Here is a 27,155-nt window from a genome sequence, read left to right as displayed (position 1 = left end):
AATACCAGCTACTTGGGAGGCTGAGGCAGGATAATCGCTTGATCCCTGGAGGCAGGGCAGAGGTTGCAGTGAGCTGAGACTGGGCCACCGGACTCCAGCCTGGGCAACAAAGCAAGACTCTGTATCAAAAAATAATAGATAATAAATGAAATGCTCTTTAGCCTGTGAGTATACCAGTAAGCCTAACAAAGAATAAAAAAGAACCAGGGATATGCAGATTCTACAACGTAAGATTTTAACATCCAGAAATTAAAATCTATTGATCTGCTGCTATTAATTTACCAGCATCATCTTCTCTGCTCAATAAGCTGAGAAAATCACATACTTAAAACATTTTAATGTCTGTCAAGCTGGTGCTTTTCAAAAGGTCCAAGCTCATCACTTCTTGTTTAATAGTAGACATATTAATAAATCTCTCATATGAATCCTTTCAAACTGGACACTAAACACGATGTTGATGTTAACAATGGTTCTCAAAAGCTTTTGCTCTTTCCATGAATTTATTAAAATAAAAAACTATGTATATATAAGTAATGGAAATAAAGCTTTATTAGCTGCAATGATTTGCATTATTTATAATTATGTATAAGTTAAATGTAACATATAATTATAACAAAAACTTTAGTTTTGAAAAATGTTTTATTCAAGAATTACATAATTTCAAATATCTTCCAAAATACAGTTTCCTAGATTGCTACAAAAGAAATTTGATAAGAAATTTAAATCATTAAATATGTTTCACTAGTATATACATACAGAATGCCAAGCAATAGTATTCAGCCCTGGAATGCGTACCATGTCTTTTGCTTTTCCTCATGAAAGGCTCAACCCAGCATTTTGTATAGGCTATGTACAACAGGCAAAGTTCTGTATTCAAGAATTTGACGTTAGCTGCCTCAATTTATAGCTGTGGTAGTTTGTCCACTGGGGTGTCAAATTTGAAGTCTGTAGGAAACAGATCCGGGGCTCGAGGATAGATAAGTCTATAGGACTGTCTGATTGTAACATCAGCAACACCAGCAATATCGCCAATTTCTAAAAGACAAAAATGAAAACATTAACCATCATTTCCATCCTACCTCCTTTCTATTACCTGCATTGTCATTTGTGAGATATGATTCTACAGTATAAAGCGCCAAACTTAATAACAAAACCAGAAGTGATTTCTAAAAACTGATAATGGAAATACATACTAAAAGGTAGAAAGCAGCAGCTAGGCCAGACGCAGTGGCTCACGCCTGTAATCCCAGCACTTGGGGAGGCTGAGTTGGGCAGATCACTAGGTCAGGAGATCGCCACCAGCCTGGCCAACATGGTGAAACCCCGTCTCTACTAAAAATACAAAAATTAGCCAGGTGTAGTGGCACATGCCTGTAGTCCCAGCTACTCAGGAGGCTGAGGCAGGAGAATTGCTTGAACCCGGGAGGAGGAGGAGGGTGCAGCCAGCCGAGATCGCGCTACTGCACTCCAGCCTGGTGACAGAGCAAGATTCCATCTCTAAATAAATAAATGATGTTTAAAAATCCATTTTAATAAAGCATTCATAATGCTTAACCAAATATTGACTCAAAAAAAAAAAAAAAAAGAGCGGGAGCTAAAGTCAGTAATCAACAACAATAAAAATGATAGCAGTAGTTACTACTTTACAGAGATGTCAATGTTTTAAAGGGTTTAATTAATATAAAATATACAAATAGTGTTCAGGACTTAGTATTAGGAGTGTTATACTGGGTATTGTATTTACAACTGACTGCTCCTTTTTCTTTATAAATCTTTCTGATGATCACAAAGTACTCCACAAATACATTCTTGTATAGAAATTCACTTTTTATTTCTGTGTTTGAAAGCTCCCATGCAAAATCTCCCCTAGCTAACTTCTGTTAAGAGGTTCCTATTAAAAACAAAATGTGACACTGTAAATATTGTTCTACAGTCTTTTTTTCTATTTAATACATCAATGTCAAACAGCTACTTATACCATACGGAGATGTTTTTCACTGATACAAGCACATAAGCAAATATTTTTAGCTCAAACGAACATTTCTAGTCTATTACAAAATCCTACTAGATCCACTTTTACCCTTTAAAGTCACTGTCCCTTTTTTCCTTTCAAAGTCATTAAAAGAAATACCAAAGGACTGCCACTACAATATTTGGTTAAGTATTATGAATGCTTTATTAAAATGGATTTTTAAACATCACTTATTTATTTTAAAGATGGAATGTCGCTCTGTCACCCAGGCTGGAGTGCAATGGCAAGATCTCGGCTCACTACAACCTCTGCCTCCCCGGTTCAAGCGATTCTCCTGTCTCAGTCTCCTGAGTAGCTGAGGCACCTGCCAACACATCCGGCTAATTTTTGTATTTTTAGTAGAGGCGGGGTTTCACCATGCTCCCCAGGCTGGTCTCAAACTCCTCACCTCAGGTGATCCACCTGCCTCAGCCTCCCAAAGTGCTGGGATTACAGGCATGAGCCACCATGCCTGGCCTAATCTTTTAATACAAACTCATTTTATCACCTTTTCACAGCTGATTCAAATCAAGTGAGGTTTTAGTGATTTTCACTGTGAATGCCTGCCATCACTGTACAATTAGCTAATTTTAAATTTCCTTATCTCACACTGCATTATATTATTTTACATCTAAATACCAATAAATGGCAACTATTTGAATGTCAACTGCCTTCTGTGAAGGGAAGAGAAGGACCTTACATTTGAAGAAGACTTTTCATATAAAGCTAAAAAGCAGAAAGCACCAAGATTAATGTTTCCATGTTGTTCATTAGAATAAACTTTACAACTAGAAATGTACCTCAAGGACAAACTGCCTAACTGCAACTTCTCAATTTTACTAAAAGACTCAAAATTTCCTTAAAACGTAAGTAAAGGCCAAAGGGAATGGATAATGGCTCCTTTAAATAACTAATGATTGGCTTCCTTTTTCTAATTATTCCTATCATTTATTATAAGCTGAAGGCTGTTGTCAATAGAGTATTACAAAGTTACGGAGGCCAGTAATTCACTTACTCACTTTCTGTTTTTGTTTTTTGAGACAGTCCTGTTCTGTCTCCCAGGCTGGAGTACAGTGGTGCAATCTAGGCTCATAGCAACCTCTGCCTCCCAGGTTCAAGAGATTCTCATGTCTCAGCCTCCCAAGTAGCCGGGACTACAGGTGTGCACTACCATGCTGGGCTGATTTTTGTATTTAGTAGAGACAGGGTTTTGCCATGTTGGCCAGGGTGGTCTTGAACTCCTGGCCTCAAGCAATCCACTCACCTTGGCCTCCCAAAGTGCTGGGATTACACGTGTGAGCCACCACGCCATGCCACCTTTTTTTTTTTTTTTTTTTGTGAAAAAGAGCCTCACTCCATCAACCCAGGCTGGAGGGCAGTGGCATGATCTCAGCTCACTATAACCTCTGCCTCCTGGGTTCAAGTGATTCTCCTGCCTCAGCCTCCCTACTAGATGGGATTACAGATGTGTGCCACCACACCTGACTAATTTTTTTGTATTTTTTAGTAGAGACAGGGTTTTGCCATGTTGGCCAGGAGGCTGGTCACCACACCTAGTTTATGAATTTCTTTACATGCATTTGTTTACGAATAACTTCTATAATCTTCAAAGATTTAGAAAGGAGTAGTCACTTCTAAATTTAAAAGGGAGTTAGTGGGCCATGCATGGTGGCTTGTGCCTATAATCCCAGCACACTGGGAGGCGGAGGCAGGCGAATCACATAAGGCGGCCAGGAGTTCGAGACAAGCCTGCCCAACATGGTGAAACCCCATCTCTACTAAAAATACAAATATTAGCTGGGTGTGGTGGCACGTGGCTGTAGTCCCAGTTACTCAGAAAGCTGAGGCCCGAGAATAGCTTAAACCCAGGAAGTGGAGGTTGCAGTGAGGCACGAAAATAGCTTAAACCCAGGAGGTAGAGGTTGCAGTGAGCTGAGATTGCGCCACTGCACTCCAGCCTGGGCAACAGAGGGAGACTGTTTCAAAAAAAACAGAAAAAGGAAAAAGGAAAAGAAATTCACTTAATACTTCTGGTGAAAGTTTTCCTACAACACTAAATTTAAACATGGTTTTAGAAAGCTGAACCACTTACGTCTACTTACTCCAGAAAAAATTGTATTAAGAAACTGTAAAATACTGTACAAGATAGGAAAAAACCAACCTTCATAGAATGTTAAAGGCTGACGGCCAACACATATTTTACAGCGTGTCTATCTGTAGGATCCCATGCCAAGCAGTGAGAAACAAAGCATGCCTCCCTGACCCCTAAGATTTAAAAAGGTAAGTTTGGGGAGGAAAAGAGTGTGATCAAGAGGATATATTTAGGGAGAAAAAAGAACTTGTAAGAATAAAAGATGTACAAACTAAAATAATTCAAATAGGAAAAAAAATAGGTTTACAGGGTTATGTCTCTGAACATTTTTTTTTATGAGCTATTTAAAAGCAAAACATTTTTCTTAACATTTTGATGTTGAGGAACGATGTCTTAAATGTGGGTTGTTTTCTTTTTTTTTTTTTTGAGATGGAGTCTTGCTCTGTTGCCCAGGCTGGAGTGCAATGGCACAATCTCGGCTCACTGTAACCTCCACCTCCCAGATTCAAGGAATTCTCCTGCCTCAGCCTCCTAAGTAGCTGGGATTACAAGCCCCACCACCACACCCAGCTAATTTTTGTATTTTTAGTAGAGATGGGGTTTCACCACGTTCATCAGAATGGTCTCGAACTCCTGACCTTAGGTGATCCACCTGCCTTGGCCTTCCAAAGTGCTGAGATTACAGGCATGAGTCTCTGTGCCCGGCCAAATGTGGGTTCTTGCTATTTACCTGGTTCAAACTTAAAATGGAAAAACAATCACATGCTGCGAATTTCACAGTTTACTGCCACACTTCCTGATGACGAACCCTACCTTTTTGGGTCCTCTTTTCAGCTGATGCCTGTGAGGCCATGTAAATAGCTGCCGCTGCCACAGAGATGGGGCTCCTCCCAGGAACCAAGTCCAATTCCACAGCTTTACGGGCTATATGGGTAGCTGCCATCTGCACTTGTTTAGGAAGACAAAGATTGGAACAGAATCTGGACATGAAGTCCCCGGTTGTAATCAAATCCACACTGGTTTCCAGTGCTTTCAAAATAAGTTTAAAACACCGACCAATTTCTTTCTTAGAAATTCGTGATACAGCACATATTTCTAAAAGAAAAAAAATTAAATAAATCAATTCACTTAAGCCATATAGTTCATCTTAAAATCTACCATTTCTAATTATAAACATAATATACATTCTAATTGTAAAACATTCAATCATGCCTTAAAGATAAAACCCTAATTCTCTCAGTGATACTTCCCCCCAGAGATAACTGCAAATTTCTCAGTTAACTTTAATGTTCATCACACTTTTTTTTTTTTTAAGATGGAGTCTCACTCTGTCGCCCAGACTAAGAGCAGTGGCACTATCTCAGCCCACTGCAACCTCCACCTCCTGGGCTCAAGTGATTCTCCTGCCTCGGCCTCCCAAGTAGCTGAGACTACAGGCGTGCACCACCATACCTGGCTAACTTTTTTATTTTTAGTAGAGACAGGGTTTCACTATGTTGCCCAGGCTTGTCTAGAACTCCTGACATCAGGTGATCCTCCTGCCTCGGCCTCCCAAAGTGCTGAGATTACAGGCGTGAGCCACTGTGCCAGGCCTAATGTTCTTCACTCTTTAAATATAGGGTTTTTGTTTGTTTTTTGAGATGAAGTCTCACTCTGTCATCCAGGCTGGAGTACAGTCATGCCATCTCAGCTCACTGCAACCTCTGCTCCCTGGGTTCAAACGATTCTCCCGCCTCCTGAGTAGCTAGGATTACAGGCGCCTGCCACCGCACCTGACTAATTTTTTTGTATTTTTAGTAAAGATGGGGTTTCACCATCTTGGCCAGGCTGGTCTTGAACCCCTCACCTTGTGATCTACCTGCCTCGACCTCACAAAGTACTGAGATTACAGGCGTGAGTCACTGCGCCTGGCTAAATTTAGGTCTTAATCTTTCAAAATATTAACTGCTCTAAGGATTAATTCATTGCAAGTAAATTTCTTTAAATGAAAAATTGATATTTATATATTAACCTGTTGTAAGCAGCGTTATCAAGGAGCTGAAAGAAAATACTCAAGCTAAAGGATGCCTCTTAGGCCACACAGTGTCATGTGTACATAAAATCCCTGCGATTATGGGCTATATAGCTCGATGAGATAAAGTATTTGACCCTGTTATTCCCAGATGCAACCACCATACACTTTCAGAAGAAATTTAACAAAAGCTGTTTTAGTTATAAAAACAACAAAAAAGATGATGATAAAGGCCATCACCTCTTCACTTTTACATAAGAAAACATAAAAAATAAATACTCACTGGATGAATAAAGGGTTAAATATAGTCTTCAGCTAAACTGGCTTTGGCAGTGTAAGTCAGTGAGCAACACTGAACAAACTGTTACATATTCCCATGTAACTGCAAACTGTATGAAAAATAACAGTTCTTTCAAAGCCTCCAACTGAAGTGTAAAAATGCAAACAATACACCTCAAGAGAAAAAACTTCACTGATGCTTTTTTTTAATTTATTTTTGAGATGAAGTCTTGCTCTGTCGCCCAGGCTGGAGTGCAGCGGTGCGATCTTGGCTCACTGCAACCTCCGCCTCCCAAGTGGCTGGGATTACAGGCGCGCACCACCATGCCTGGCTACTTTTTGTATTTTTGGTAGAGCCGGGGTTTCACCATATTGGCCAGGCTGGTCTCGAACTCCTGACCTCAGGTGATCCTCCCACCTCGGCCTCCCAAAGTGCTGGGATTACAGGTGTGACTCACTGTACCTGGCCTTCACTGATACTTTCTAAAGCTTGACTCCCTCATCTACAGAGACCGGTGCTAGAAATGGAAACTGTTTTCATGTAAACCAAATGTGTAAATGGTCTACTTTGGTTTACCATTACAGGCCTGAAAGCCCACAAAATAACAGTCCATCAAAAGATCTCACTAGCAAAGAACATAGTGGGCTTACATGTACTAAAATGAGTCTACGTGGGAAAACAGCCTAAAAGAACATGCTATGAATTTGCTGCCAAGGAACAAAATAAGTAGACACTGGCAAATGATGCTCAAGTGGATTACTATAGTGACAATAAAGATGACTTGGCTTCTAAGTGTCAAAGCTGCCTGACATTGGTCTGTTTCTTTAATATGATGTAGAAAATGCTATTCTAGGCTGGGCACAGTGTCTCACGCCTGTTAATTCTAGCACTTTGGGAGGCCAAAGTGGGCAGATCACCTAAGGTTAGAAGTTCGAGACCAGCATGGCCAACATGGCGAAACCCTGTCTCTACTAAAAATACAAGTTAGCCAGGTGTGGTGGCACGTGCCTGTAATCCTAGCTACTCAGGAAGCTGAGGCAGGAGTATAGCTTGAACATGGGAGGTGGAAGTTGCAGTGAGCCACGATCGCACCACTGCACTCCAGCCTGGGCGACAGAGTGAGACTCCATCTCAACAAACCAACCAACCAACCAACCAACAACAACAAAAAAAACAAAGCTAAAAACTTACCTTTAAATGTCCTAGGAACCCCTTCTTGTCTACAGGCAATATAGAGACAAGCAGAAGCTATAGCATCATTAGCTCTTCCCTTCAGGCTCTTCTGTTCATATACTTGCTTGAATAAATTATTCGTTCGATCCTTCAAAGCAGAGAAACTAAGTTTAACTCTGTCATTTAATTAGCTGCAATATCGAAATTTCACGTGTTCATTAAATTATGCAAAGTCAATGCCAGAATGGCTTAAAGAAGGTAGACAAGAACTTACAACTATATTTCGAGGTAGATTGATTCTGTCTGCCATGGTAGTGATTTCTTTGAATGCATTCATCATTGCCCGATCAGAACTGCTCATTGTTCTCCGATTCTGGTACTTAGAATTGCCAAATTCATCAAAACTTGCAGCTCCTGTACCCTATAGAACAGTTAAAACTATGAAAAAACGTTTTGGAAAGTATGAATAACGGACAATTTCTATGAAACTATAACTTACAAGATCTGATTCTATATAGACTAGGAATCTGAATTGTGCATCCTGCCCATCTATACTAAAGGAATATGTAATTCTAACAACTGTTCAAGAACATAGAAAATGTGAAGCTTAAAGTGTATAAACAGAAATATGATACAAAAACCTGACAAAACCATGGAAAAAGGAAGTCTAATTTCACTTAGAAATATGATAAAAAATATCAAATACTAGAAAACAGAATCCAACAGCATATTAAAAGGTAGTATATCATGACCAACTGGAGATTGTTCCGCAAGATATTATTAGAGAATCAAATAATGTAAAACATTATATTATTAGATCTAAGGAGAAAAATCATGATCATCTCCAAAGGTGCTAAAAAGGCAAATGAACAAAATTCAAAGTTCATTTTTGATAAAAACTCATAGGACACTACAAATGAGTACTTCTTTACATTAGAAAACTACTCTCCTCTGCCCAAAGCCAGTACAATTAATGAAGAAACATTACCAGCATTATCACCAAAATCACAAGACAAACGCACCTCCTACTGCTACCATTGTATAACACTGATCAGGAAAACTAGCCAATTAACCAAGAGAAAAATCGGAAGTACAAAATTGGAAAGGAGGTGATAAACTATTTGCAGATAGTATCTTTATACACCTGGAGTATGCAAGAAAATCACTAAAAACCAGCTGCTATAAATAGTTTATTAAAGCAGCAAGGTCAAAATAAATAGAAATCAATACCCTTCGTAAGTACAATCAACCAGTTAAAAGACAAGGAACGCAAATTTTTCAATTACAACAACAAAAATCTTCGAATAAACTTGAGAAACATGTAAGATGTTCATGAAGAAAACTTTCAAACATTTCCTGAAGGACACAGAAGATACCTAAGGAAATGGAAAAGGCATTATGAGTTTTTTTTTTTTTTTTTTTTAGACGGAGTCTCACTCTGTTGCCCAGGCTGGAGTGCAGTGGCCGGATCTTAGCTCACTGCAAGCTCCGCCTCCCAGGTTTATGCCATTCTCCTGCCTCAGCCTCTCGAGTAGCTGGGACTACAGGCGCCCGCCACCACGCCCGGCTAGTTTTTTTTTTTTGTATTTTTTAGTAGAGACGGGGTTTCACCAGGTTACCCAGGATGGTTTCGATCTCCTGACCTCGTGATCCGCCCGTCTTGGCCTCCCACAGTGCTGGGATTACAGGCTTCAGCCACCATGCCCGGCCCATTATGAGTTTTTGAATACAAGATTTATTATGAAGAAGTCAATTTTCCCTATGTCAATTTGCAAATGAATCTGACCAAAATCTCAGTGAAAATATTAAATATTAAAAAACAGGCCAGGCGCGGTGGCTCGTGCCTGTAATCCTGGCACTTTAGGAGGCTGAGGCGGGGGGATCACCTGAGGTCGGAAGTTTGAGACCAGCCTGACCATCACAGAGAAATCCCGCCTCATACAAAATTAGCCAGGCGTGGTGGCACATGCCTGTAATCCCAGCTACTTGGGAGGCTGAGGCAGGAGAATCACTTGAGGTGGCTGTGGTGAGCTGAGATCATGCCATTGCACTCCAGCCTAGGTGACAAGAGTGAAACTCCGTCTCAGAAAAACAAAACAAAACAAAACAGGCAGAGTGTGGTGGCGCACACCTGTGGTATCAGCTACTCGGGAGGCTGAGGCAGGAGGGTCACCTAAGTCTGGGAGTTTGAGGCTGCAGTTAGCTATGATCACATCACTTCACTCTAGACTGGGTGACAGAATGAGACCCTGTCTCAAAAGAAAAAAACCAAAAAACCCCACAGAAAACAGAATCCAACAGTGTATTAAAAGGCAGTAATATCAACCAAGTGGAGACTGTTCCACAAATATATTAAAGAATCTAATATAAAACATCATATTAATAGAGCTGAGGAAAATCATATGATCAACTCCAAAGGTACAAAAAATGCAAGTGAACAAACCTAAACTTTTTTAAAAAATGAAACAAACTTAACCTTTAAATGGAAAACACTAGTGAAGAAAATGCTGAAAAAGAAGAGCAATGAGGGAAAACTAGTGCTACTATATATTACAACAGTGTGGTACAGCATTTGACTAACTGGACCAGGACAGGAAAAAATAGAAAGTCGAAAAATATGTCCAAGTACACATAGAAATTTATTATGTGATAAATCTAGCAGCTTAAAAATATTTCTATCTTGGCCACGGATGGTGGCTCACACCTGTAATTCCAGCACCTTGGGAGGCCGAGGTGGGTGGATCACTTGAGCCCAAGAATTGGGACCAGCCTGGGCAACATGGTGAAACTTTGTCTCTACAAAAAAATAAAAAAAATTAGCCAGGTGTAGTGGCCCACACCTGTGGTCCCAGCTACTTGGGAGGCTGAGGCACAAGGATCACTTCAGCCTGGGAGGGGGAGGTTATAGTGAGCTGAGATCATGCTATCGCACTCCCACCTGAGCGACAGTGTTAGACCCTGTCTTAAAAACAAAACAGGCTATGCAGGGTTTGGCATGGTAACTCATGCCTGTAATCCCAGCGCTTTGGGAGCCTGAGGCGGGAGGATTGCGGGAGCCTGACCAGGAGTTCAAGCCCTGCCTGGACAAGAGTCTCACTCTGTCACCCAGGCTGGAGTGCAGTGGCGTGATCTTGGCTCACTGCAACCTCCAACTCCTGGGTTCAAGCAATTCTCCTGTCTCAGCCTCCTGAGTAGCTGGAATTACAGGCGCCCGCCACCACGCCTGGCAACTTTTTTTGTATTTTTAGTAGAGGTGGGGTTTCACTGTGTTGGCCAGGCTGGTCTCAAACTCTTGACCTCAAGCTATCTGCCCGCCTCAGCCCCCTAAAGTGCTGGGATTACAGGCGTGAGCCACCGAGCCTGGCCAAAAAAATTTAAAAAAATAAAAATTAGCCAGGTGTGGTGGTATGCGCCTGTAGTCCTAACTACTTGGGAGGTCAGGGAAGGAGGATCACTGGAGCCCAGAAGTTCTGAGTGTGCAGTGAGCTTTGATTATACCATTGTACTCCAGCCTGTTGCCCAGACAAGTTTTTCTTTTGTCTTTTTTTTTCTTTAAAGATGGAGTCTCTTTCTGTCGCCTAGCCTGGAGCGCAGTGGTGCGATCTCAGCTCACTGCAACCTCCGCCTCCCGGGTTCAAGCAGTTCTCTGCCTCAGCCTCCTGAGTAGCTGGGATTACAGGTGCCCACCACCATGCCCGGCTGATTTTTGTATTTTTAGTAGAGACGGGGTTTTGCCATCTTGGCCAGGCTGGTCTTGAACTCCTGATCTCCACCCACCTTGGCCTCCCAAAGTGCTGGGATTGCAGGCGTGAGCCACCATGCCCAGCCGAGAAGACATTCTTGCTATTCAAAGAATATATCAATATTAACTCATGAAGGCCACACTACACTCATTTTTTGTGTGTATACAAAATGTGATTTATGAAAAAAAGGCCTGTTATGAAGGCCCTGTAATTTTGATTTAATTTGATTTAAAAGTCTTCCCCACTTTAGGATGGAATACACACACAAGTTAGCCATCATTCACAATGATATTACTGGCAAATCTTATTAGACAGGTCAAGAGTCCCCACTGGTGCAGTGACACACTTTTGCAAAGTTCCCAAACTCTCAGGTCTATGGTCATTCTGCAATTGGTATTTCCCGCCAAATGGACTTATTACCTTGCCAATCATGGTAGACAAATCTCCATCACTCAGAAGAGGATTCTGAGAATCTCCCACTCGAGATGGATCTTTTGTTGCTTTGTCATTGCTGAAAGTTCGCCATTCAGATCCCACATCGATAACCCGGTCACCTAAGAATATAAGCACATACCTGAATCATTTTGTCAAGATAAGGTTTACCTAACTACACTGTCCAATGCCCAACTAAGCCATTTTATTCCCAGGAAATCTCCACATGGACATCTAGGATCTAGCTCAAATATCACATTTCAGACATTTGTCCTAAAGCATTCCTTTAACTATTGTGCCAGTCTAACAATAATCCTCTTGAAACATTATGCTATGATATTCTAACTCTTGGAAGAAAAAGAATGTCAAAAGTAGCAAAGTACAGCTATTCATATGTGATGCAAAGGCAAACCAATGTAATAATGATTAAGAACCAGATTTTGCACAAAATCTGCAACAGGCATGGGAAAAAAAACAGAAAACATTTTTTAGAATGGTATTAATGCGAATAATTTCATATTAAAACGTCACTAAGTTTTGGCGGGAAATGCTTTGCAGAAAATAAGCCTAAGCTTCTGTTTCAAAGTAAACAATTTTTTTTTTTCTTTTTTTTTTGGAGACGGAGTCTCACTCTGTCACCCAGGCTGGAGTGCAGTGGCCGGATCTCAGCTCACTGCAAGCTCCGCCTCCCGGGTTTATGCCATTCTCCTGCCTCAGCCTCCTGAGGAGCTGGGACTACAGGCGCCCGCCACCTCGCCTGGCTAATTTTTTGTATTTTTTAGTAGAGACAGGGTTTCACCATGTTAGCCAGGATGGTCTTGATCTCCCGACCTCGTGATCCACCCGTCTTGGCCTCCCAAAGTGCCAGGATTACAGGCTTGAGCCACTGCGCCCGGCCCAAAGTAACAATTTGATGAAAAATATATGTGGCCAAATAATTTATACAGAATAAACTTCAAGCCTAGAATCAGTAAGAAGAAAGCCTGGTAGGCAAACTTTTCTCTTTAAGCAAAGAGGCAGCATATAAATATATCATGTCAAAAAAAAAGGAAACAAGTAAACCGTATTATTACTGTTTTGGTGAGAAATCTCAATGTCTGGCAATACCTTCAGAGTAGTCAAAAGTTAACACTGAACACTTACACACGCTACTCATTGTGCCCTTTTGTACATGTTCTCACTTAATCTTCACAGCCTTATCAAGGGAGGTACCACTTTTACTGCCACTTTACAAATACGATGAACTAGCCTAAGATCACATAGCTAGAACTGAAATGCACATCAGAGTCTGTTCTACACTCCAATTATAAAACACGAGCTTTTTCAGTGAATTGTGATGAAGCTGAAAGTAGGAAGGAACCAGACCATTTCATCTTTGTGTATACACAGCCAGCAGAAAGAAACAAATGGCAGAAACCAGTTACTGCAGCAATTAGAGTTATGGTATTAACAGTCAATTAATATAATAGTCAAGAGTGTGAACTCCGCCCTTTGCTGCTTAGCCTTAGAATATTACTTCATTTCTATGCCTTTATTACCTCAGCTCTAAAATTCTCCTTAACTTCATATTTTAAAGGTTATAAAGATTAAATAAGCTATTATAATACCCATGTATAGTGCATGTAAAGTGTTTAAAAAGTAGTACTAAGTGCTCAATATTCGCTATTTACTGCTATGAAAATTAGAAAGCCAATATTCTGAGTTTCTCCTTTTTTGTGGGGAAGATAAGGGAGAGGCATCAGTTTAAAACATTAATCTCTGGCCGGGCGCAGTGGCTCATGCCTGTAATCCCAGCACTTTGGGAGGCCAAGGCAGGCGGATCACCTGAGGTCAGGAGTTTGAGACCAGCCTGACCAAGATGGAGAAACCCTGTCTCTACTAAAAATACAAAATAGCTGGGCGTGGTGGTGCATGCTCGTAATCCCAGCTACTCAGGAGGCTGAGGCAGAACTGCTTGAACCCAGGAGGCGGAGGTTGTGGTGAGCCGAGATCACAACAAGAGGGCAACAAGAGCAAAACTCCGTCTCAAATAAAAAAAAAAAACAAAACCCAAATAACAAAATAAAAACACTGATCTCCATAGAAGACTTTAAAAGTTTCCAAGTGCTAAGTACTTGATCAGGAGGACAGCAAAGAACAGAGAAAACAGAGAAAACAGAAGGAATTCCACCTAGACCATGCTAACTTTTTAATTTTGTATATAAAAATTAATTTAAATGCTCATAAACAACCACAGTATAGTGATCATGTAATTTAATCTTAGTGATAGATTTAAGAAAAGGCGGGGCATGGTGGTTCACGCCTGTAATCTTAGCACTTTGGGAGGCTGAGGCAGGAAAATCACTTGAGCCCAGGAGTTCGAGACCAGCTTGGGCAACATGGTGAAACCCTGTCTCTACAAAAAAATACAAAAACAAATTAGCTGAGCGTGATGGCACATGCCTGTAGGGAGGCTGAGGTGGGAGGATCACCTGAGCCCAGGAGGTTGAGGCTGCAGGGAGCAGGGAGCTGTGATTACACCACTGCACTCCAGCCTTGGTAAGTGAGACCCTGTCGAAAGTAAGCAAATGCTCAAGAGAATGATTCATTCCTGAAGCCTCTGACAAAATGTTTCTTTTTTCTTTCTTTTTATTTTTCAGACAGGGTCTCGCTCTGTCGCCCAGGCTTGAGTATAGTGGTGTAATTTCGGCTCACTGCAGCCTTTGCCTCCCAGGCTCAAGCAATACTTCCACCTTAGCCTTCTGAGCAGCTACAGATATGCACCACTAATGCCTGGCTGATTTTTGTATTTCTTGTAGATGGGGTTTTGCCCATGTTACCTAGGCTAGTCAAGCGATCCACTCACCTCGGCCTCCCCAAGTGCTGGGATTACAGGGGTGAGCCACCGCACACAACAGAAAAACTTTTCTTTAAACAGCTGAATCACCAAGGTAAAAGTGGATTATCAGTTGGACTACCATGTGTCCACATTACAAAGGGATTGAGATCAGAGGCAGAGTTCCCATCTGCCATCCCTGCACGCAATGAGAACAGGCAACGAAGGCAGAAGCAGGGCGGTAAGTTAGAAGGCCATTTTAATACATCACATTGAGGAGGTGGCCCGAAACAAGGAGAAAAGCGTTAGATGGATGGCATTACACGGATTTCTCTATTTCCTCTTCCTCATAATAAACATCACTAAACTTAGGAAGTAATGTGAATTACACAGATTTTAAAAAGGTACTTAAAAGTATCAAATTGTCATCGTGCACTGAATCCTTACCAAACCACTGTGCAGTGAGTACTATTCACCAACAAACCCGTCTCAAAGAGATCACACTAAAGAGATCACGTTTTCTTCCTTTTTAGAAAATACTTGCTCACTAAAAGATATGTTAGAAAAAAAAATTACCTGCATTCCCAATACCCAGTGATGACCACTATATTTTCATATATGCTCTGTGTTTTTCGTTAATATGTATGCACCTATGTTTTCCTAAAATTTAGATACTGTGCCTGTTTCATGGCAAGCTCTTTTCACTAAATTTATCATAAACACCAGCATAGTATTTTTAGACAGAATTTAGTCCCTTTAATAGCATCCACCAATTAAAGTGATACCATAGTGTTCCCATGCACTTATGTTTTCAAAGAGAGAAAAAGACAATCTAACTTTACTATTTCGCAAAATAAAAATACAAACACGCACAGAACAAAAATCACTGTGGCCTTCAAACCCAGAGTTACTTACTAAATTTTAAGCCAGAAAAAAATCATCAAATGTCATCAATAACTTGCAATATTTTTATTAACATACATGAATGTATCAAGAGAATGGCATAAGTGAAAAGGCAGAAGGTATGCCCAGACCTTTTAAGTCTGTCTAGGAATCTAAAGATAAACCATTAGTTAGCTAAGATGCTTCATTTCACAGCGTTTTCTGAAATACCTTACTATGAGTTCCATTTGCTGCCTGCTTTATATTGTTTTTATAAAGACAAGATGGATTTTTTATTTTTTTTAAGATGGATTATTTTAAGGTAGTATAGTATAAATAGAAAACACAACACTGGGTGGTGATGTAATTTTTCCACATACGTAGGAATGATCTAAATGACTCGTTCAAGAATCTGTGGTTTGTCCTAAGAACCATTCCCTCTTTTTATATTTAACAACCCAAAAGAGCATTCATAAGGAATGAAGTTTCCAAAATAACTCAATTAGCATACCATGCAACTACAACTAGTCCAGCAGATTAAGTGCATGAGTAACAAGAAACAGGGCAAGTCCATTCAGAAAAAAATTAGAATACATAAAGAATTTTCATTTGAAGAAAATCTAAATGGAGTAGTATTTTTAAAAGCTGCTCTGGAAGAAAGCTGCAAGACAAAATGTTTTCTAGGGCTAAGTGGTACAAGGCGGCCATGCCTGGGTATAATCTATAATCAACCTTTGAAGAGGAAGAAGTCAGCCAATTAGCAAATACACAAAACTTCACATATCCTTTAATGTTCTAGAAACCGAGAAACACATGAACTTCCACTAGTTTCCTTCTTAACCACACACTGTAGTCTATGTGAAGATTTATAGTATCAAAGAAAACTTACACTACTATAATACATATATATGCACAACTCCTCCCTCCATCTAGAGTGTGATCTTTAACACTTTTAATCAAGTTCCCCATCCAAAAAAGTAAACACACCCAATATGTGTATTTATGTATTTCACACATGTATAGCTCTCAATCCATATATTAGAGTGGTGTCTAAAGGGTATTAACTAAAACATTTTACCATATTCTGAAGAGAATACGAATTCCATCTCTTTATTTTTCAAGAAGAAACCGAGAATATGTGTCAAAAATCACTTGCACCAGTTTTAAGTGGTTTAGTCACTTTGGCACCTATCTTACAATCTGGCAATTCCATTCTTAAGTACAGCTGGCCTTCTGTATCTGTGTATTCTGCATCCACGGATTCAACCAACCACAGACTGAAAACATTTGGGGAAAAAATACGCCTGTACTGAACATGTACAGACATTTTTTTCTTGCTATTATTCCCTGAGCACAGTATAAACAACTATTTACATACATTTATGCTACAGAAGTAATCTAGAGCTGAATTAAAGTATATGGGAGGATGTGCATAGGCAAATACTACATCATTTTGTATCAGAGACTAGAGCATCTGCAAATTTTGGTATGCATGGGAGGTCCTGGAACTAGTCCCCCACAGACACTGAGGGATGTAATGAGTGTATTGCCCCATTAGAAACAACCCATCGACAGAAAAATGTGCACAATGGAATATTCTTCAGTAAATAAACTACTCACACATGCAATAACAAATATATCTCAAAACTTTTTGAAATTTTTTTTGAAATTGTTTCAAACTAAAAATGTCAGTCACAAAATAGTTCATACTGTATGATTTCATTCAAGTGAAGTTGAAAAAACGAGAAAATAATCTATGAGGAACAGAAATCAGTTCCACGGCTATTGCTGGGTGGGAGTGACTGGCAAGTGGCATAAAATGACTTCTTTCCCCGCTCCCCCCCAACTGGAGTCTCACTCTGTCACCCACGCTGGTGTGCGGTGGCACAACTGCGACTCACTGCAACCTCTGCCTCCCAGGTTCAAGCAATTCTCCTGCCTCAGCCTCCCGAGTAGCTGGGATTACAGGCGTCTACCTTCACATCTGGCTAAACTTTGTATTTTTACTAGAGACGGGGTTTCACGGTGTTGGCAGGCTGGTCTCAAATTCCTGACCTTGTGATCAGTCCGTCTCGGCCTCCCAAAGTGCTGGGATTACAGGCACGAGCCACCGCACCCAGTTGCCAAAATGACTTCTAAGGTGAGGGAAACGGTCTCTATATCTTGATTAGGGTGTGGGTTACACCAGTACATGCACTGTCAAAATTCAAACTATGTTTTATGGTATGCAATTACAGCTCAATAAATTAAAAATTAAAACTCATTCCCACTAATATACTACTGATTTTGAATTAAATGACACCAAATCTATATATTATTTTGGGAATCATAGAACAATTCTTATCTTCTTCAACAAGGGAATACTCTTTCCTCAAGGTCTTCTTGCAGATTTCAAAGTATTATGTATGCCATGCTTAAGACTAGACCTAGATTTTTTATGTTAAAAATCTCATTTTCTAACTACTAATTGCTATATTTTATATGCTTACGTTCAGTCACTTTTAATAGATTATTAATTTTTTTAAAATTTAATTTGACTTCTAGATATAGAACCCCATCAGTGGCAAAAAACATTCCAAAAAAAACACATTCCATTTCCAATGCTTAACTTTCATTTATATTTTATATCTAAATGACTAATCAAAACTTTCAAAACAATGCTCTTCATTTTAAACTGAAACATTTCAACATTATGCATACACCTGAAACAGTCTATTAAAGCATTATTCTACCCTAAGTACCTTAAATAGAAGTGTTGAGTTTATTAAATGTCTGTCTTCCTACTAGACCACTGTGTTCCTTCCTTCCTTCCTTCCTTCCTTCCTTTCTTTCCTCTCTCTCTCTCTCTCTTTCTTTTTGAGACGGAGTCTCAGTCACCCAGGCTGGAGTGCAGTGGTGCGATCTCGTCTTACTGCAATCTCCGCCTCCCAGGTTCAAGTGATTCTCCCACCTTGGCCTCCCAAAGCGCTGGGACTACAAGTGTGAGCCACGGCGCCCAGCCACCACGTCTTATGTTGTAAAAAGGTAACCACAATTGTTTGAGATTTATTATACTTTAATACTTATGTGTTAGGATAAATCAAGTTATACTAGAGGAACAATTTTTAAAGTTCAGTGGCTTAAAATGAAGGTTTATTTCTTATTCACATTACATGTCTATAAAGGGATAGCTGGAAGCTTCTTACACCATCCTTATTCAAGGTGACAGGATCTTTATCACCTGAGATATTGCCAGTTACCATGGATGGGGAAGGGAATGTGGGAAATTATACACAGACTTCATAATGGCTTCTGACCAAAAGTGACACTAACATTTCCACTCACATGCCACTGGCCAAAGCCAGTCAAGTGGTCATGCTTCAAAGGGGAGAAATACAATTACATCATATACCCTAAAGGAGAACCAAAAATGTTAAGCGAATAGTCATTAGTGCTGTTCCAAGCGACAATTAACAAAGATAATTCAGCACTGTATTTTTGGAGATTTATGTATAAATCCCTATAAAACATTGCTCTTTTTATTTATTATTATTTTTGAGATGGAGATTCGCTCTTGTTGGCCAGGCTGGATCTTGGCTGGCGGTAACCTTTGCCTTGCAGGTTCAAGCAGTTCTCCTAACTCAGCCTCCCGGGTAGCCGGGATTACAGGCATCACACCCGGCTAATTTTTTGTATTTTTGGTAGAGACAGGGTTTCACCACGTTGGCCAGGCTGGTCTCAAACTCTCAGGTGATCCACCCACCTGAGTCTCCCAAAGTGCTGGGATTACAGGCGTGAGCCATTGTGTCTGGCTCAGAAGATTGTTCTATGGCTTCCTTTTTGTACCAAATGACAAACTGAAGAATTAGGGATAACTTCATCGTATTTCAGCAACTGTCACAGAGAAGTAATCTGTCAACATGATTTAGGTCCTTTGAAAGTAACTTTTTAGGCCGGATGTGGTGGCTCACGCTTATAATCACAGCACTTTGGGAGGCCAAGGTGAGCGGATCACCTGAGATCAGGAGTTTGAGACCAGCCTGACCAAGACGGTGAAACCCGGTCTGTACTAAAATTACAAAATTAGCCGGGCATGGTGCTGCATGCCTGCAACCCCAGCTACTTGAGAGGCTGAGGAAGGAGAATCGCTTGAACCTGGGAGGTGCAGGCTGCAGTGAGCCGAGATCGTGCCATTGTACTCCAGCCTGGGCAACAAGAGCGAAACTCTGTTTCAAAAAAAAAAAAAGAAAGAAAGTGGTAGGTTACAAGTTTCTATTAATATAATTTTTAAAATATTAAAAGGATGCAATCCCCAGTGGTGTGCACAATTCTTGATTTGTAGCCCTGAGCTCTTCTGCTAGGAATGTAGTTTTTTTCTCTTTTATCTTTAATACTTTACTTTATTCACCTGGATCTTCAAGTAGTACCATAGTGGGTACCTTGTCTTACTAACCTAATAGACATCTTGTCGTCTTGCACACTGTGGGTGTGTCTCAGGTTTGTTCTCTGCTTTACTGATTTAGTTTTTTAGAGTGTTAAGTCTGCCAATTACTGCCTAAAAACCAGTTTTATCGTGTTGGTCTCCTTGTGCTGTGTTACTTTTTTCTGACATTTAATAGAAATCTTCCATAATATTTCAATAATGGACCCTTTAGCTCATTGATCACATTGGTTTCTGTAACCTTCTCTGAGTAATTAAACTATGCTATGGACACAGTTTTCTGCCAAGTCCATAGGATCCCTGTTTCTCTTTATTATAGTTTTATATTCATAAGCCTCATATTGATTTTTAAGCTTATTCATTCTATCTATAATAAAGAACTGTCAATCCAATCCAATCCAGAAAATCTTCCAACGTCACTACCACCAGTACTCTCAGTCTCTCTGGGCAGTAGCACAGTCCCTAGCAGACTAATAGATGACCAAAACGAGAAACTTCCCACAGGATTCCATGTTGTTTTTTTTTGTTTTTTTTTTTTTTTGAGACGGAGTCTCACTGTGTCACCCAGGCTGGAGTGCAGTGGCACTATCTCGGCTCACTGTAACCTCCACCTCCTGGGTTCAAGCAATTCCCCTGCCTCAGCCTTCTAAGTAGCTGGGATTACAGGCGCACACCACCACGCCCGGCTAATGCCCAGCTTATTTTTGTATTTTCAGTAGAGACAAAGTTTCACCATGTTGGTCAGGCTGGTCTCAAACTCCTGACCTCGTGATCTGCCCGCCTCGGCCTCCCAAAGTGCTGGAATGACAGGGGTGAGCCACCACATCTGGCCAGGATTCCAGACGTTTTTAAGGAAGGATATACAGGTAGGGTTGCTATAATTAAATAAAAAATAGTAGTGACTTAAGATAGAAGTTTCTTATGTTAACAGTTCACACTTAATAGTCCTAGGCTAGTATGACCCAAGCTCTTCCTATCTTTTTGATAAGATATCCTTATGGCTTGCAGTTTGTAGTACAGGACAGCTATTGGTAATTTCCTTTATCATGTTTACATTCTAGCCATTGGGAAGGAGAAAAAGGATACATCTTTTATTAAGGCAGGATCTAGAGCTGCACACATCTCTTCTAATACTTACAAACCCATTGGTCAGAACTTAACCACATGGCATACCTAGCTACAGGGGAAACTGGGAAATAGGGTCTAGGTGAGCAGCCACATACATGACCATGTAAAACTCAGGGATTCTTACTAATGAAAGAATGGGGAAATGGATGTTGGCAAATAACCAGCAGTCTCAACTATAAGGAATAATAGAATGGGGGAGAGGAGAAGTGAGAAAGAATGCCCAGAAAAATCAGGGTATTCTGCCTCATATTCTGAAGCAAACCACAAAGAAAGACAAATTAAACAGACATTTATCCTCTTTACCATGCAAGCAATTGGAAATCCAACCAAAGGTATTTCATAGTACAACGCAAAAACCAGAAGGGCTTATCGTGCAGGGGAAACTGCAACACACCAAAACCAGCCAGGAAGCAAATACTAAGGAGGGTCTGATTTTCTAGCCTGACCTAGACTCTTAAAGAGTGTTTTTGCTTCTTATTTTTATAATTTAATAAAGGAATTTAAAATTTTGTTTTATTTTTTGGAAGTGGAGTCTTGATCTGTCACCTAGGCTAGAGTGCAGTGGCACAATCATATCACTGCAGCCTCAAACTCCTGGGCTCAAGCGATTCTCACCAGCTACTTGGGGGAACTAATTCCCCCAAGCAGGTAGGACTATAGGCTTGTGCCACCACACACAGCTAACTAAAAAAAATATTTCTTTTTTTACAGACACGGTCTGGCTACATTGCCTAGGCTGGTCTTGAACTCCTGGCCCCAAGTGATCCTCCTGCCTCAGCCTCCTGAGTTATCAGGATTACAGCACAAGCCCCCAGCTCCTCATAAAGGAATTTTTAAGAACAGGAACATGAGGAATTTCCCAGAATTTCAATTCTTTCTGCTGTCTTCCTGGAAACTAATCTTAATCACTGTGGCATTACAACCTGTAGTAAAGAATTCAGAAGCAGAAGTCTCAGAATAACCCCAAATTACTTGTCTTCACAGGCTCATTTAGTTTAAAAACTACAAATGCTGTCAAACGTGCTGATAAGTCTAGAAGTTCAAGAATCTGAACGTATTATTATTCAAGGTGGACAAACTCTAAGCATCAAATATTTTTACGTTTAAAGTAAAAAAAAAAAAAAAAAGAAAATTCCAAGGTACTTTGGAAAACTATTTTAAGTCAACATGCTGTAAACAGTAAGTCTAATGTTGATGATGAAATGCATCATTAGCTTCCACACTTTCTGTGGTCATTTAATCCTTTCTACGACTCCTTCTCATGACATGTCAAATAATCCTACTTTTTAGTCCAGGGTCACTACACATTCTTACTGAAATCTTACATTAGACAAGTTTGAAGAGAATGCTGACCAAAAAATGGTCAGCTTGAATGACAGCATTCAAGTTTGAAGAGAATGCTGACTTCATAAAGAAATACTATTAATAACACAGCAAGTCTCTAAATCACCAGTCTCTAAATCAGTTTATGTTGCCATAAATTGAGTAGGAACTCAACATGAATTATCTCCTAGAAACAAAGCATATCACAGTTTATTTCCCAGACCAGCCCATAAAAGCCTACTTTGCCCCTGATGTTTTCTTTAGACCCTAAAGAAAACTGTTCAAGGTGAAACAGTGGAAAACAGTGAGGAAAATACATTGTAAGCTCCATCCCTGGGTATCTTATAATATTTCAATTTTCCTCAAATACAAGTAGGTCGATAGGAGTAGCAGCATCTAAGAGGAGGAGCTGATGCACTGGTTGAAAGTGTATCCTAAATTTGGCCACAATAAATTTGGCCACTCACATACTACTACTGTTCAGGCCTCTATCCTATGGCATAGGTTTCTTTTTCCCTTTACTTGGAATAATTTTCTCTCCATAAATCCTTACTCACTCTTAAAAACTGTGCTTCACTCGAATTTCAACAGTACTATCTTCAGGATGTCACCATACTTGGAAGATCTGTAATGTAGCTTTAACTGCAGGATCCCATATTAAGTTACCCTACTCTCTTTCATACACTATCCAAAGAGTGGCTCCAGGGTTTGCTTACAGCATTCTCATCTTTCTGTCACTCTCAGTAACCAACCAGCACAGTGATTAACAGACATATGTTAAAAAAAGGTTTTTAAGTCTCACAGACCTGGATTTATGTGGCTCTGTCGCTTATAAGATGGGAATCTTGAGCTAATTACCTAAGCAATCTGAGTCTCAGTTTCCCCTTCTGTAAAATGGAAACAAACCAGCTCAAAGGGCAGTCTGCTACTCAAGTACTTAATGAGTAATTTTCTGATGCTTAAGAGAAAAACTGCACCCAAATTAAAAGCTGTAAATTAGGCAAGAAGGCTGTGTCTAAAGCCTTACAAGGGATGCCAAAGAAACAACTTGTAAGTGAATATAAATATGCTTATTTTAAAAACTTGGCCATATTAAACCAAACCTAATTTTTCCCTTTGGAAAACACTGTTAATGCTAATTGAAAGATGGTTACCCAATCATCTTTAACATACTATAATTGGAGCATTAAATATATCAGACCCACAGCAATCACTCAAACATTTGTTGCAACTGACATGCTATGAAATGTGGCATTTCAGACTTAGAATCACCCTCTTTTTCTACAAGGTTAAAAAACAAAAAAAAAAAAAAACAAGGGGGAAGCTGAGCACAGTGGCTCATGCCTGTAATTCTAGCACTGTGGGGAGTCTGGGGCAGGACGACTGCTTGAGCCCAGGAATTCGAGATCAGCCTGGGCGACACAGGGAGATGCTACCTCTACAAATATTAATAACTTTTAAAAAAATTAGCTGGGGGTGGTGGTATGAGCCTGTGGCCACAGCTACTTATGAAACTGAGGCAGGAGGATGCCTGAGCCTGAGAGGTAAAGGTTGTGGTGAGCCATAATCATGCCACTAGCCTGGACAACAGAACAGAGTGAGACCCTGCCTCAAAAAAAAGCACTTGTATCTCCACAATACGTATCAGTGAAATCTTATACTAAAATTCCATTATGTATTTCACATATTATTTCATTTGACTCAGCAATTCTGAGATGTATGGTATCTGTCTTCCACGGGGGAAGAAAAAAAGATTTATTTTACAGATGAAACAAATTAAGCTTGAACAAATTATGTAACTGAACTATAGTTACACAGCTTATCAATTAGTAAAGCCAACCCTCAATTCTAGAGACAGTAACTTCTAGCTATACTAAGAGCAATGGAGACACACAATTATAAAATATATGCCCCCAGCAATTTGCAGTTTAGGTGTGAAGACATGGAAAATATGAAGATAAAAAATCTAAACATACAGAAAATCTAAAAGAATGTGGTAAACTGTAAATAGTACAGATTTGTGTTCCTCAATGTTATCAATATATGACCTACATTAGAATGTCTGCAAATGGAGCCTAGAATCGTTTTAGGCACATTCCCCAGCTGACTCAATGCACATTTATACATTCGTATTTCAGATTCGCTGGTATAAACAATATGCAGAATGAGTTTAGTAGAAGGAAGAGGTCAAATGGACTCATTTTTCTCTTTCAAATACACTTAAACTATTTTCCAGTATCTTCTTTACATTGTTTCTACATACAATCAAATAATTTAGATTTAAATGGTACATAAAAAAGTGACTTTAACTAGAAATAATACTACTAGTTTCAATTCCTCATTGTGAAATAACTTATAGAAGTCATGATAGACCAATTTTATGTTTTAATAGCAATTATGGCAGATTACTAAGCTAATACTTTACTGGTTATAAAAATCAATTTATGGGAAATGTACAAGGTCAAATTTATGAACAAACGAATTATCTAAATATAATAATACTGCCACCTAGTGTTCAACTTTTAAAACGACATAATCGTACAACTGGCATCTGGGTTGGAAAAAACCCCACAAAAAAGTGCTGTTAGAACAGTTTCAGCCGGACACAGTGGCTCACGCCTGTAATCCCAGCACTCTGAGAAGCTGAGGCAGGTGGATCATTTGAGGTCAGGAGTTTGAGAACAGCCTGGCCAATATGGCGAAACCCCATCTCTACTAAAAATACAAAAATTAGTCAGGCATGGTGGTGGTCACCTGTAATCCCACTACTCAGAAGGCTGAGGCAGGAGAATCGCTGGAACCCAGGAGACAGAGGTTGCAGTGAGCCAAGATAAAGCCACTGCACTCTAGCCTGGGCGACATAGCGAGACTCGGTCTCAAAAACAAAACAAAACAAACAAAAACCAGTTTCATAGTAGGAACAACAAAACTTTGCTTTAAGAATTGGGCCAGGTTGGGCGTGGACATTTTGGGAGGCTGAGGCGGGTAGACTGTGTAAGGCCAAAAGTTCAAGACCAGCATGGGCAACATGGCTAAACCTTGTCTCTACAAAAAATACAAAAATTAGCCAGGTGTGGTGCCGTGTGCCTGTAGTCCCAGCTACTCAGCAGGCTAAGGTGAGAGGATCATTTCAACCAGGGAGGTGGAGGTTGCAGTGAGTCAAGAGGACTCCGGTGCACTCCAGCCTGGGTAACAGAGTGAGATCTTGTCTCAAAAATAAAATAAAAAATAAAAATTGGTCGTTTTAGAGTCACTAGCAGTATCTTAAGGATCAATGATGAAATGGGCAGCTAATACCAAATCATAACACTTTATGTTTCAAATAAAAATCTTGTAATTCAAATAAAAGAGAACCAATTAAACAATTATCACATGTTAAATAGCATTAAAAATAGCATTAACTACAGCTACAAAAATTGGAAACAAGTTTTAAAGGACACTAAATACTATACAGCTATTTAAATACCGGGGAAAAACATTATCAAGGGCCGGGCACGGTGGCTCAAGACTGTAATCCCAGCACTTTGGGAGGCCGAGACGGGCGAATCACGAGGTCAGGAGATCGAGACCATCCTGGTAAACACAGTGAAACCCCGTCTCTACTAAAAAATACAAAAAACTAGCCGGGCGAGGTAGTGGGCATCTGTAGTCCCAGCTACTCGGGAGGCTGAGGCAGGAGAATGGCGTAAACCCAGGAGGCGGAGCTTGCAGTGAGCCGAGATCCGGCCACTGCACTCCAGCCTGGGCGACAGAGCGAGACTCCCTCTCAAAAAAAGAAAAAAAAAATAAGAAAAGACAGCAAATGTGTGACAATTTGTATTTTCCAAAGATGGCAACAATATCTCCCATCCATGTGTTCTTCTGCAATGTGACCTTGTCACTATCACGTTTAGGTACAGCCTATTTCTCTACTCCCTTCAACTCAGGTAAGTCCTATTATGGCCATGACGAATAGAATACTGAAGTGATCCTGTGCCGGTTCTAGGCATAACCCTTACCTACCACCCATGTCTAGCTTCCACTTTCTCAGAACACTTGCTCTTGAGGTACTTCTCTTAGAAGCCAACTACCATGTAGTATAAAATATGACTACTGTGAGACAACTACGGAGAGGCCCTGGAGGATGACAGATTCATGTGCGGAGGTCAAGCAGCACAGAGGAACCAGAAATGCAAGTGAAGAAGTTATCAAAGAAGCAGATCCTACAGGTCCAGCCAATGCCAACTGCCCAGATAACTCCTTCCCAAATTACTGACTCATAAAATCATGAGCAAAATAAAATGGCTACTGTAAGTCACTAAGTTTTGAGGCAGTTTGTAATGTAACTGTAAATGAAACAAAAATTGGTTCCTGAGTATTACGTTACTTTAAGAAAAATCAAAAACACTTGCCCTTGTTTTGAGATTGGTGGTGGGTTGGCCTCAGAAAGAATGAGGTGACGGTTTGAGAGACGAGATAAATGTTATTAGAGGCAGGAAAAAAGGTATAAGGTGCAAGATATAAACTTATAACATAAATATACTTTTGGTGTTATGAATTATTTCATTAAAAAAGGTGACAGTGGTCGGGTACAGTGGCTCACACCTGTAATTCCAGCACTTTGGGAGGCCGAGGTGGGCGGATCACCAGAGGTTAGGTGTTCGAGACCAGCCCAGCAGACATGGTGAAACCCCTGTCTCTACTAAAAATGCAAAAAATTAGCCAGGTGTAGTGGCAGGTGCCTGTAGTCCCAGCTACTCGGGAGGCTGAGGCATGAGAACTGCTTGAACCTGGGAGGCGGAGGCTGCAGTGAGCCTCTGCACTCCAGCCTGGGTGACAGAGTGAGACTCCGTCTCAAAAAAAAAA

The 27,155-nt window shown here is 40.2% G+C and overlaps 1 protein-coding gene across 1 annotated transcript in view; it reads right to left on the bottom strand.

Moving 5' to 3' along the window:
* Window positions 1–620: 620 nt before the first annotated feature.
* GTF2B (general transcription factor IIB) overlaps window positions 621–27,155 on the bottom strand; it is a 38,304-nt gene continuing 11,769 nt past the window's right edge. The window contains exons 3-7 of the mRNA XM_011956064.1: window positions 11,731–11,864; window positions 7,842–7,988; window positions 7,586–7,715; window positions 4,917–5,198; window positions 621–1,035 (exon numbers count right to left, since the gene is read on the bottom strand). Coding sequence (XP_011811454.1) covers window positions 902–1,035; window positions 4,917–5,198; window positions 7,586–7,715; window positions 7,842–7,988; window positions 11,731–11,864 — 827 coding nt within the window. The 3' untranslated portion in view covers window positions 621–901. The remainder of the gene's footprint in view (window positions 1,036–4,916; window positions 5,199–7,585; window positions 7,716–7,841; window positions 7,989–11,730; window positions 11,865–27,155) is intronic.

Source organism: Colobus angolensis, unplaced genomic scaffold (assembly GCF_000951035.1).
Source record: "Colobus angolensis palliatus isolate OR3802 unplaced genomic scaffold, Cang.pa_1.0 Scaffold41, whole genome shotgun sequence".
Taxonomy (NCBI): Eukaryota; Metazoa; Chordata; class Mammalia; order Primates; family Cercopithecidae; genus Colobus; species Colobus angolensis.
The sequence above is the reverse complement of the archived record's forward strand: the minus strand, read 5'-3'. Positions and strand labels throughout refer to the sequence as shown.